This window comes from Hemicordylus capensis, chromosome 2 (genome assembly GCF_027244095.1).
Source record: "Hemicordylus capensis ecotype Gifberg chromosome 2, rHemCap1.1.pri, whole genome shotgun sequence".
Taxonomy (NCBI): domain Eukaryota; kingdom Metazoa; phylum Chordata; class Lepidosauria; order Squamata; family Cordylidae; genus Hemicordylus; species Hemicordylus capensis.
In genome coordinates, this window is record NC_069658.1 from 293144969 (window position 1) to 293158690 (window position 13722).

General features: G+C 45.5%; 1 protein-coding gene across 4 annotated transcripts in view; it reads left to right on the forward strand.

Annotated features, from left to right (window-relative positions):
- The window catches only part of LMCD1 (LIM and cysteine rich domains 1), an 89210-nt gene that overhangs the window by 50488 nt on the left and 25000 nt on the right, over positions 1 to 13722 (forward strand). For all 4 annotated transcript variants that reach the window (XM_053296803.1, XM_053296806.1, XM_053296805.1 and 1 more), the window contains exon 3: positions 10746 to 11001. In XM_053296803.1, coding sequence (XP_053152778.1) covers positions 10746 to 11001 — 256 coding nt within the window. The remainder of the gene's footprint in view (positions 1 to 10745; positions 11002 to 13722) is intronic.

Sequence of the window (13722 nt, forward strand, 5' to 3'; positions counted from 1 at the left end):
ACGGTCTCTACTGAATCCCCACTGTGACAAAATTCTAAACAATATAACCCAAAAGATTACTAGATAGAATACAACACAAACTTTAGTCTGGATCCTGTCCATCATATTTTCTGGGCTTGTTTTGGGGGAGATGCTGTAATTCCCTGACCAGCAACTTATTTTCCTTGGGTGCTACTTTCAGAACTACGTGAGGTGGGTGGGCCAGAGCCTCAATCCTCCCCACGCCCCAAACAGATCTGCCAGCAAGTTCTTTTGCCACACGTTTCTGTTTTGGCAGCTATACGAGCTGTCGGCATCTCTCTGAGAAATGAATGTGGCCCAGGTGCTTTCAAAGTTCACTCCTCATGCAAGCGCTAGAAGAGTTTTTTTCATTAACAAAATTTTTGCAACTTCAGCTCATGGTTTGTCTTCAGCTGCAACTTTTTTGCCATCGGCTCATGGTTTGCCTTGTGTTCTGGACTGGAGCCCTTTCTTCTCAGTATGGTACTTCAACTTATTTTTGCTTTCCTCTCTGTAGTCGCCTTTATTTTCTTGGTTAGTCTTTGGCGGATGTGCAGGGAAACCCCTGTTTTTGGACTAGACGCCCTCCTTGTCCTTTATCAACAAAATAGTGCATGTAAGAGGTTGTCTGATATGAGAAACTGAAAAATTAATAGAAGCTGGAGAGCTGTCTGTCAGGGGTGTTTTAACTGTGGTTTTCCTGCACTGAGCAAGGGGGTAAACTAATTGCTTCAAGCCTCCCACTATCTCTGATTCTAAGAGAAATGTGAATTAGCTGGCCAAATGAGCATCCTGCCTACATCCTCTCTTACTTTTGGATGGACTGCTTCTGAGAGTGATTTAAAAACAACAACACCACCACCTTTTGGTTTTAAAAGCAAAAGTTTGTGTTGTCTACTCTGGGGATTAGGCAGACTAGAATGCTAAAATAGTATCTTAATTCTATAGCTGAATGTCTAGCAGGGCTGGTCCATTCATGAGAGGGCCACCTCACAGGAGGTGGGGGGGGGGCACACTGCATGTCTCTGCCCACTACTGCTACTCTTCTTTCTCCTGCACAGGAGATTATCTAACCCACCGTTTCTCTCTTTCACAATTCCTTCCTCATCTGTTCAATCCCACTTTTTGTTTTGAAATCCAGGGAGGTCAGGAGGCGTGGCAGTGGCTCTTTGTGTGCTTCTGGGTAAGGGGCATGGCAAAGCACCATTGAGGGGGGAGCACTTGGGTGCGGCCTGATCTTGGACTAGGTTGGAAGCACTTTAGATGAATGTGTAAACTGATCCTCGTTAAAAAGAGAAATATCCCAAGGGTAAATGGATCAAACAATAGTTAATCATAGCCCAGTACATTGTGATTGACGGAAGCAAATTTCAAATCCAGCTCCCCAGGATCTTTGGCAGAGGCTTTTTTCCTAGCTCTGCTACCGGACATCCAAGGACCGGAGCACTGAAAGCTGAAATCTAGAGGCCTGTACATTCAGTGTCTGCATGTCACTAAGCCATCAAAAGAAATACCCTCTAGTACAGTCTGCCTGTGACTCTCTTGGTAACTGAGTTTTAGGTGGGTTTTAGGTGAAGAAAATGTGACGACCTTGTCTGATGCTCTTTAATGTACATATTGGACATGCGCCATTTAATGAGTCCATTTCACGCAAAAACAAAAGTAGTGCTCTGTACTCAGCCAGCACAACTTAGAATTTCTCTCCACATCCCCACCAGCCAAATGTAGTCCAATATTGTGGCCTGCTAAAAGACTTACTGCTCCCCTGGTTTTGCAGTTCCAGGCAAGCACTACAACAGGAAGCCTATTGATTCTCTGGTGGTAGCCTTGGTGATCACAAGTTGTGGGCTTACCCCATACAGTTACCTTTTATAAATATAAACTTGTAACAGGATGGGTGTTCCTTAACTTTCTGCTTTGTTCACTCTGTTGCTCCTCAGCATGGACATGTTCATTCAGGTAGTGAGATAAATCTGGTCATGTATAGGGTCACACTCCCACTGAAAGAATAAGTCCACATCTTGGGGGTGCTTCTGGACCTGATGCTGTTCTTGGAGGCACAGGTGGTGGTGGTGCACAGAAGTGCTTTTTACCATCTACAGCCAGCATGCCAGCTGTGACCCAAATTGGAAAATTCGGGCCTGACCTCACTCACTCATGCTTTGTGACATCCTGATTGGACTACTGCAATGCACTTTATGTGGGGCTGTCCTTGCAGACTGTCCAGAAGCTGGTCCAGAATGCTGCTGCTAGGATGATCGTGGGCGCAAATCATTTGATGAGCGTTGCACCCATCCTGCGCTTTATTGGCTACCGGTCTGATTCTGAGCTAGATTTAAGATGCTGGTCTTAACCTTTTAAAAAGCCCTAAATGGCTTGGGCCAGGGGTACCTGTTGGACTGCATTCCCCCATATGAACCTGCTAGGGCCTTCCACTTGGCATCTCAGGCCCTGCTCATGGACCCACCACTAATGGAGATCTGGCTGATGGGTACTAGAGGCAGGACCTTTTCATTTGTGGCCCTTCAATTTTGCAACACCCTCCCAAAAGAGCTTCTACATGCTCCTCTCCTTAGTGTTTTAAGAAACAACTGAAGACCCATCTTTTTAGAGAAGCTTTTTAAATATCTTATCCTCTGCTTTTATCTGGTAGGCTTTTTAGTGTTTAGCTTTTTACTAATAACTTTTAATTTCAGTTTTAAAACTTGTTTTAATTGTGGTTTTAGCCTGGACTCTTAATGTCTCAACACTATTAAATTTTTATGCTATGTTGTATCAATTTTATTAATGTTGTAACCCACCCTGAGTAGTAGTGCACTGAAGGGGCTGTTGGAGAGTAATTACTTATAGAGGAGAAGTAATTGAACTGGAAGCCGACTTTAACTGTGAAACAAGAGTTTGATATTTATTACTAACTAAACATAGGCTAAGTAAACAATACAGGAAAATCTCGGTATTCCCTGGGGTTCCATTCCTGGCTAGTGCTGTGGATACCGAAACCGCAAATCCTGGGTAATTGGGGCTATGGAACCATGGGAATTAAGTTCCTAAAGTGGGGGGGGGGGTTAAGAAATTGGCTGGAAAATGGCCAAAAATCAGGCAAAAAATGGCTTTTTAACCCTTCAAAAATCACCACAGATGGCAGCAGAGGCGGCAGGATTGCAGGAGAGGAGGCATATTTTACCTGCTAAAATCACCACAGATGGCAGCAAAGAAGGCGGCAACAGCAGGGATTGCATAGAGGTGGTGGTGCATTTTGCCTTTTCAAATCACTGCAGAGGTGCCCACAATGGCAGGGATTGCAGTGGAGGCAGCAAGAGAGACTCCCCCCTCCAAGCCTCTCTTCCAACTGATGGGGGTGGTGGTCTGCATTCCATTTCAGGCCTCTCTGAGCATGTGCGTGTCATCTGTGGTGATTTTAGCCAGTAAAATTTGCTGCTGCCATCTATGGCGATTTTAAAGTGTAACATGTTGCCTCCTTTCCCCTCACCCCGCCCCCCCCCCGCCCCAACCAAGCCCTTTACTTGTAAAGGGGAATCTTTGCCAGATTCCCCTTTACAAGTATGGCCGTGGTCAACCCCCAACCCGCGAGTTTGTCTCTCCCCACCCCCGTTATGCCGAGGTCGGGTGTCTATTCCCCAACCATGGATGTGCAAAACTGCAAGTGCTGAATGAGGATTGAGAAGATTGCTTGTAGAGACCAAGAGCTTCTTCTCACGAGCAGTGAGATGGGTTCGTAGGCGGGTTGTGGGGAAGATGAATTAAACCTACTTTCCCTGCAGAAGACTATCTCCCCTTTCCTGTGCTGGCAGATCACCTGCCCAGATGAGCAGCGGCTGCTCTCAGCAGCTCTGTGGATCAGGGTGCCCGGAGCCACTGGCGGCTTCAGGGATTGGGGGCTGCGCAGCACCTGGAAGTCCCAGGATGCCCCACGTTGGTGCATGGGACATCCTGGAGAGACCCCTGAGCGGCTGCTTGCAGCCTCCTGGCCGGGGGTCTACTTATGTGTCACTGTGTGCCGCAGTGACACACGGGCAATGAAATGAGGTTAACAGAGCACTCGCTCTGTTAACCTCGTTTAAGGGGAGGGTGTTCTAGGCGGGCTAGCCGCCTTGGGAGCACTGGGTTCTCCCGCAAGCCTAGTGGTTCCCACATTCTATGGAAAGTGGGCTAAGCTCCCTTAGCCCGCTTTCCATTGATCGAGGGAATAGCCTCAGTGAGGTGAGTCTCACGATCAGTGAGACCCACTTTTGCCGATACTGCAGGGAGAGCGGGCTAAGCCTGTTTTCCCCACAGAAGATCGCTGCAGGGGCCCAGGCGGCCGTATTGGCCGCCCACACGATTGCCAGCTCCGTGATGGAGCTGGCGGGGCTGGGGGGAGTGGGGGCCAATCGGGCCTCCCCGCTAGGGGTCTCCTCATGAGTAACCGAGCCGTGCCACCGCTATTCATGATCAGATAGCCCAGGTTTGCGGAGCACTCACTCCACAAACCTGGGCTATGGGGAGGGCTACAGAAATGGGTTACCCGCTCGAGAACCACCGGGCTTGCAGCCAAGCCTGGTGGTTCTTACAATCTGCAAAAATCGGGCTAGGCTCTCCTAGCCCAATTTTTGCAGATCATGAGAATAGCCCCAATGTCTATGACAAAATCCCAACAGGGGCAGGATATAAGTATTTCAAATAGTAATTTTTTAGAATACAAAACTTCAAGTAACTTTTGCATACCCTTCACATTACATATTAAAATGAGGATGTCCTTGTAGTGCTTATTCAAACCAACTGATTCTATCCAAGATTCTCTCCTCACTATCCCCGATTGCACATTACTTTGTCTAATGTATGTTGTGTATCTGTTTACTCTGCAATATCTTATTCTACACCAACTTAAAAACCAAGGGGATTTGCTTCTTTAGAGTAAAGGTGTGCTACATTTGGTGTCGACTCCTGGCAACCACAGAGCCCTTTGGTTTTCTTTGGTAGAATACAGGAGGGGTTTACCATTGCCTCCTCCCGTACAGTATGAGCTGATGCCTTTCAGCATCTTCCTATACTGCTGCTGCCCGATATAAGTGTTTCCCATAGTCTGGAAAACATACCAGCAGGGATTCAAACCAGCAACCTCTTGCTCCCTAGGCAAGCTACTTCCCTGCTGCACCATTTAAAAATAAAGTTGTGCCATCAACTCCTGGCGACCACAGAGCCTTCTGGTCTTGAGCCCTGTCCCTGGTAAATAGAGATTTTTGGTGGAGGTCAAATAGTCTTATGCCTCCAATTCTCCTTCCCACATGCTTCCTTTCTATGTCTTTAAGAGCCTATTTAGGACAAAGAATTGCTTTTGTGGAATGGAATTTGTGAACAGTCGTTGAAATAGCTTCTTGGTTCTCTACAATGTTTTTCCTGAAGTGTCCACATGCTATTTTTAGTGTTTAAAAAATCATAAATGAAACCTAATCGCCCTGACTTGATATACCTTGGGGAGTATAAGAGACTAGGAATTCTCAAAAGAAGGCATTTGTCCTTGTTCTGTAACACTAGTCCTCTTTTCTGAATTGAACTCTGGCAAGGCCAACTTAAAACAAACATTCTTTTGTGGCATTAGCCAATTGCAGAAAAGCAGCCACATCCCGACTCTTTATTGGTGCAACAGGGGGGAAGAGGGCATGATGCCAAAGTAATTACTCTCTACTCACAAGTGAGCCTCCTAATTCACTGCATATGGATTTTTAAGCTGTGATACCTTTCTCTACATCTGAGAGAAACTTTGGCTTCCAGATCTAATTATTTGAACACAGGCTAATATATCCCATTTGTCTTACTTGCTATCAGGTTGGGAGCTTTTTGGCAATAATAATAATTCCTTTACGATATTCTGTTCACTTTCTTGTTCCTGTAGAGTACAGCGGTGTCATATGTAGTTAGCATGCCTTTGGAAAGGCAGTTTTAAAGTACTCAAATGTTGGTGTGTTATCAGCAGCTAAACCTTAGTACTGCATTGTTTTGTATCCTGTGTTCACATTCTTACTACAGTTCCATGCAAGAAATGCATTTTGATAATCTCATAATATGTAGGTCATACCTGCCAACATGTCCCTATTTTCCCATTCACCTGAATGGGAAAATAGGGACATGTTGGCAGGTGAAACAGGAAATATTAGCCATGTGAAATGGCAGCACACACTAGACCTCTAATACGGCAACTGTTGTTTACAACTAACTGGAAAAGCACTGTCCATAACACTTACGCCGCATTCTCACATAATGGGAAACCAGAGTTAAATGGGGCAGAGGCTAGATTTCTTGTACATCCGAATGCATGGAACCTCTGTCCCGTTCAAAAAAGGGAGATTCTCATGATCCACTAAAAGCAGGCTAAGGCCCAGCCCACTTTTGGTGGATTGTGTGCTGCCACGGGAGCCACGTGTAATTAACCCTCTTAATTCCCCCTCCCCTTAGACGAGGTTAGCGGAGTGAGCATTCCACTAACCTCATCTATTTGATCGTGTGTTGCTGCGGCATGGCAACACAGGAGGAGACGCCCACCAGGAGCCTGAAACAAGCCTCCTGGCCCCGGGGGTCTCTCCAGGATGCCCCACACACTTGCACGGGGCATCCTGGAACTTCCGCGGGCCGCATGGCCCCCGATCTGCCAGCCCCCACCGGCTCCATGACGGAGCCGGCAGTAGTGTGGGAAGCCGTTCTGGCCACCCTGGGCTGTCTGGGGATCATCTGCGGGGAGAGCGGGTACCCCTTCCCAGCAAGTCTCACTGATCGGGAGACTCGTCTCGAGGTTTCCATCCTCAAACTCCAATTTGAACCCTCAGGTTGTTGTGAGTTTTGTTGCTCCTACCTGAGATTTCAGTTCAGGGTCATTGCATCTGAACGCTGAACTGGAGGCAGCCTTCTCCGAGACCGGAATTGAGGGGAGGAAGCTCCTCCCTCTCTCTGTTTTGATTTGCTGCCGCAGCTGTCCTTCATGTAAAGGAGGAGGCCCAGCAGCCAGTTTCCTCTCCTTTCTGCAGTCTCCCTGAGTACTGTTTGGGTCCTGGCAGTTTTGTCCAAACATGGACAGGTTTGCACGTTGCCAGGGGAGGGAGCGGGACACCGCTGCTCCATTGGACCCTTGGTTCTGCATTACATGCAAATGCAGCCTTAGAGTGTCTGTCTTTTTAAAGTATAACTTACCTAGTCTAAGAATATTCAGGCTCCTGAAGAGATCATCTATAAGCACAGCCACTCACACCAGATTCTGCTGCAAAATTCAGAGTTGCTTATCTTGGGTCCATGGGATGTGACTCCTAAAAAGGCAGTATACAACACAAAAAGAATGACCTTGGTGCTGGAGTGATATTTCGATGTGTCTCATTCCAAAGAGAAATGATCTTAGCAGGAGAGCCTTAGGTTTGTTTGCCAGCAGTTTACATGATGTGCATTGTTATCTACATTCCAGTTTGAAAGATTCTCCTTTGCACTACTTCTTGTCTTGCCTTCCTTGTATGTAAGGTCTTGGCTGTAAGGTCTCTCTCCTATCTTTACATGTCTCTTCAGGAAGGATAAGATACCCCTAAAGTAAACCAGGGGTGTGCACAAAACCAGTTGGCCTGGTTTGATTCGAGCCCGGACTGGGCCAGTTTGGTTTTGCACCCCCTCAACTACCACCCAGTTCAGTTTGGGTTGGTGGGTTCGAAGTTAAAAAATATATAAATAACTTTACAAGCAGAACACCACCCAAACCAAGTGATTTCTGGCAATAATGGAGGCCAGCGGGGGAGAGGGAACCTCCAGAGACCCCCCTGTAGCCGCATCAGTGCCCCCCCCCCCGGGGTAAATTGATTTTTTTTTAAGGTTTACTTTGAACTCCCTGAACAGGTCAGTGGGGTTCAGCTTGATACCAAACCAGGGGGGTGGGGGGGTTCGCTCTACATTGAGAAGTCAAACCAAACCAGTTTGATGTAGAACCGATTTGGTTCTGAACCATTTTGCACATCCATAAAGTAAACTATTGCCTATTATGCAAAGTGTGTTATGCTGGCCTATGGCCATAATAAAGGTGATTTCAGATGCAAAATGTTTACTTCCACCATGACAAGGAACTGACACCCAAAATGGTGGTCTGTGTCAAGTTCTCTTCTTGTAATGCTTGCTTTTTGCTATCGCATTGTGTATTTCCCTGCTAGTTGCAGCTAATGATGTGGGGCGGGGAACAGGATAACTTGATGCAAGGATTTTTTTCCCCCCAGTGAGCCCCATATCCTGCTTAATTTGTGAAGTTTCTTCTTTCCCCTCCCCACTGCCACTTCAGACAGAGAAGCTATTCTCACAAAGCTATTCTCACAAAGAAGCCCAGCCCGTTTTTTCCCCATCGTGAGACCCAGAGGGTTTACGGGCGAGCCCAGTGGTTCTCTGGTGGCTAGCCCGCCAAAGTAGCCCTCCCCTTAGCCCAGGTTAGCAGAGTGAGCGCTCCGCTAGCCCAGGTTTTCGGATTGTGTGCTGCCACGGCGCAGCTCCGCGCCACAGCGACACATGAGGAGACCCCCTCCCAGAGGCTGCAAGCAGCCACCTAGGCTTTGGGGTCTCTCCAGGATTCCCTGTGCGCTTGTGCGTGGCATCCTGAAACTTCTGAGGGCCGCATTGCCCACAATCCCTGCTGCTCCTGTTGGTTCAGTCTGCTGAACCGTCTGCTCAGCTGCTCGTCTGTGGGGAGAGCGAGCTAAGCCTGTTCTCCCCACAGAACCTTCACCAATTGTGTGAAGCGCCTCACAGTCTGATGATATGTATGTACACTTGACAAGGTTTCAGCTGGCCTCTGTTCCTAGGCAGGGGTGCAGTGGAGGGGTGAACACCCAGGAACAGGGTGCCGGTGGTACTTGGCTCCCCTGGTTGTTGGGCTGGGTATGGTCATGGGGGCTATCAGGGAGAGCACCTGCACTTCTGAATTTGCAACTACATCACTATTCCTAGCACATGTACTCTTTATGCTAGACTTGTCTCTCAGATACCTGAGTTAGAGTATTGCACTTCTTTCTATAGAAAGAGCAGATGACATCAATTCAGGGGGTTGTTGGATCAACAGTGATTGATTGTAATGGTGAAATGGAGCCTCCATGTTCAGGCTAGCCCCTGAATATCAGTTGCTGCAGAAAACAATGAGAGAGCTGCTATCTCCATACCCTGTTTGTGGGCTTTCCAGAGGCATCTGGATGCTGGAGTTGATGGACCTTTTTGGTTTGATTGGACAGGGCTGCTCTTAGATGCCATTTTAACTATGTAGTTTTAATTATAGACTAATTCAGATGAGATGTCTGATCAGCCGCTCCCTTGTGTGGCTAAGAGTGCGCGTGCAGATCTCTTCCCTATATGGTACGCCATTGCATGGAGAGGAGAGGGCATCCAAACCACTCTTCACTGTGTGAGTTTCTTTTTTTAAAAAATCTACAGGCCAGAGCCTCAGAAAAGATTACATTTCCCAGAAGCACCTGCCTCTTTCTCAAGACTCCAGGGAAAGTAAAGGGGGAAAGTCAGATTAAATACAAACGATGGAAGATGTTGTCTGCTCCCTCGCTGCCAGAAATTAGGATATAGGGCAGCAGCTTGTCTCTAGCTTCCTGCCTGGTCCTGTAAATAGCACTTTTAGGTTGCGGGGGTGAAGTACTGAAGTGAAGCTTTGGAGGGTCAAAGGGGTTGATACAAAACAGCACCCCATACGCAAAATGGGGGCTGATCTCAAGTGCCAAGGTGCCCCTCGGATCAAAGCGGGGCTGCTCTGCACAGCTGACATACTCTGGGGGTCAGTGACGTGTTTCCTGTCTTGCCACGCCCTTCCAGAGTGCCAAGAATACTTGGAACCCCCTCATGGTTCTTGTGCAACAATGCACACAGAAAAAATGGCTGAGTTGCACAAGAACCCTGTCCCTCAAAGCATACTTGCTCCATTTAGTTGGAAGATCAACCTATATGTCAATATTAACATTTTCCCGCACTTGATAATATTACACTATTAATATTAAGCAATCAAAACTCCATAATATATTGTTGCAATTTCCACACTTTGGGAACCTGGGAACCATAGCTGTTAAAGTCTTCTTTTGTTTTGCTGTCTGTTTTGCCATCTTCATGACTTTAATGCAATCTCTAAAAAGATATTTTATGTACTCTGCCTGAGCCTTGTAAAGAAGGACTTTGTCTACATTTCAGTATCTTGTAATATAGTGGTGTGTACTTTATTAACCAGAGGACAAAAACCTAGGTGAAGGTCTTCTGAATACTTGAATGTGCTCCAATTCTAGTTGATTGTACCTCAGTTAACTCAATTTACAAAACAGTTGTAAAAATATAGAGATTAAGCAGTAGGATCTTATTCCCTGTCACAATGAAATTTATCTAATCTTCCTTTTTACAACTCATGCAAATGGCTGGCTGGACTCATGGCAACTTAGAAGGAAAACATGTTTACTGTGCCTTGTAGCTTTTCCTCTGGGCCTCTGCTGTGCAGCTTTTTACTGTTTTGTATGTGTGGGTGCTCCTTTTTTTTAAACATTTCACACCATTGCAAATTCCATTAATTCCCTAGCTTACCAACGTTCCTCTCCAGACAGAGTTCTTGCCAACAAAGGACTTCTGTCCTATGTCATGATCCATTTGAGATTTAACCTTCAGTGTTTCTAAAGCACACCCTGGAACCTCTAAAAGATCACATGCCTATTGAGGTCCAGCTGATGTCAAAGGATGACCTCATTTGTCTCCCACAGGAAAATATGCAAGTCATGCAAGTGCAGCCCGGAAGATCATAGCCTAAGCTCCGATGCAGAAGATGATCGGAAAATTGGCCGCTTGCTCTCTGATTCAAAGTATTCTTCACTAACTGCCCGGGTAAAAGGTGGTGATGGTGTCCGCATATATAAAAGGAATCGCATGATTATCACTAATCCTATAGTGTCCCGGAAAGATCCAACCTTCAACACTGTTACATACGAATGGGCTCCACCTGGACTGACTCAGAAACTGGTAAGATATCACATATACATAAGAACTTCTTACAAACATTATAATATAGAAATGTATTGATGCTGCAAGAAACAGACTTGTTACCTCTCTCTCTTCTCCCCCTAACAACCCAACATGTGGCATTGTGTAATTTGGGCAAGGCATTGCCCCTGCCTCCCAACATTGGCTGTCAGTAAACAGGGATGGCAAATCTTACAAGAAAGAGGAGGAGAATTTCATAGCCTTTTCCAGACATCAGACACCTGTATGCACAGGGTTGCCATATTCTAGCTTTCCAAATGTGGGCACCAAATTTGCATATTATGTAAATTAGCTTGAAAATTTTGCATATGCAAATTAACAGCTGCACTTTCCAGTTGACTTGTACTTGCTCTGGATATCTACCAACAATGGTTGGGGGATATCTTTGCCCGATATCTTTGCCTGACGATTTTCTTTGACATTTTAACAGCAGCAATAGAACAACAAAAATAAATAAATACAGCTTTTTCCTGAACTCATTTATTTACGGTCGAGCACAGCTTTTTAATTAAGGCTGCCATTCTGTACACACTTATTTGAGAGAAGATCTGATTGAAACCAAGGGTGCTTGCTTCTATGTCGGCATGCGCTGAACATAAAGCCAAGCAAGTCCTTAAACATTACAATACACAGCCTGGTAGGCAGGCAGTGATTTACATCAAAAGCAAACTATCCTCTCAGCTGCCAGATACAGATCCCCTGCTTTTTTTTTCTTTTTTAAAAACAAAGGCAACATTCCTCAGGGGATTACTGTACTTGTGGAAGTGAAATTCTCCCAGTGATCCTCCTGTGCTACCTCTCCTAATCAAAGTCTAGCAGTTGAGTAGAATAGACTGCACGTTTTGCTCCATAACTGCACTTCTGCAAGGGCTAGAGCTTAGCTTCTTTAAAAACGGAAAGAAAAGGAAAGCTGAAATCCAGGTGAGATGCTGGGTAAAAAGTCCAGGTAAAACACAGTGTTCTGGGGGACATGGCAACTCTATGTATGCATGAACAATGAAATATGTATATGTTCTTCTGTGAATGACTGTATGCATTCATTTTAAAAGTGAACCTGAGTATAGGGCATGCCAAATACAAGGTTCACATAGGAAGCATACTATTGTACATATGTTGAACGTAACGTCTGAATAACTGCATACATGGTACACAGTGCATGCACTGAACATTACATGGATAGGGCTAATGTTTGTCTCAAAACTAGCCTGATCCATGGAGTAATGTATTGTGGAGAAGGAAAGGCTTCTTCAACCCAAATACCAGAACTTTCATTTGATTCTGAAACTCCATTGCAGATATGTTTGCTCAGCATGTACAAGCCTGGGCCTGCTTGTTACATAAGCTCTTGCATTTTCCTGTGTGACCAAACAACAGACTGGGAGCTAATGGGTGAGCCATCATGCAAATGGTTTTTCTATTGTCCTACCGATCTCCCACCATCAAGGTAATGGCTGAGTCATGGGATGCTGCCATCAGGGCAAACATCCACCATTATTCTTGGATGTCTGCATAGGTGGAGAGGTAAATGTTAACACCTGGCTCCAGAATCTGCCAGTGTCAGATAATGGAAACGCAACTCTTTCCCTTTTGAAGTTTACTATAAAATGTGAGGGAGAAAAAGATATGTGTGTTCTTCTTGGGTGGGGGCTTCTTCAAGAAACTCTTGCTGTGAGTTCAGCCTGCATGTTCTGGAAAGCATGCAGACTTCTTTGTTCCAGCAAGGAGAAGAGGACTGCTCAAATCATGCAGTCAACTTTCAGATTCTAAAATCCATTTTTTGCAACTAAGATTATCAGCTCATGACTTCTTCCTGACTTGTGATGATGTTAACATGCGTTTACCTTTCAACACCTGCGTTTACAGTTTTTGACTGCCTGTAAGTTTTTAGACTAAAGGGGGGATTTCTGTATTAATGTACTGGACTCATCCTCAGCGGTTCTGGAAGGCTAGTCTAATTTTTATGGTCCTAGCTGATAATGCTGGGTGGGGGCAGCAAAAAACTGCCACCACCCAGCAACTCCCTTTTGTGGGAGGGAGTTTGGGGGTGCATTTGGCTTGGAGGCTAAGGCCTGGTATGCACTGGGCTTTCTCCTCATCCTCCACATGTGTCTTTTAAAAATACAGAAATACACTTTGGGTGACTCTAAACATCAAGATCTGCTTCTGTCACCTCTCTTCTGAAAAAATACATCTTTGTGTCTTGATTATAATATGTACCTCACCAATATCCAAAAAAAGCTTGAATTATTGGAAACCCATCCACTAAGCTTTCTTCTTTTGGAAAAGCTCATGCAAGCTTGAGAACAGGAATTACATGTCAATCTGTTTTCCTGTATGTTCAGGACTATACTGTTGGCAGTATTTAGGCTAATATTTACACCAGCCAAATAGAAATGTTAATTTCAAAAACTGAGTTGGCCCATTCTCTTATTCAGTAGACAACACCAGAAGTCCTGAATTTGACCCCACCCACCCCCAACAAGGACAAAGAGCAGCATACTACGCTTTCAGTGTTGCAAATTCAGTAACTGGTCATACTTGAAGACCTAGAATGAATGACAAAAATGGCAGCACTTTGTTACTTCTGTCACAGAAATTATTGTGCCTACAGTGAGGGAGTAAGGTGCACTATCTGAAGTAAAAATATAAGAACATAAGAAAAGCCCTGATGGATCAGGCCCAAGGCTATCTCTCCTACCG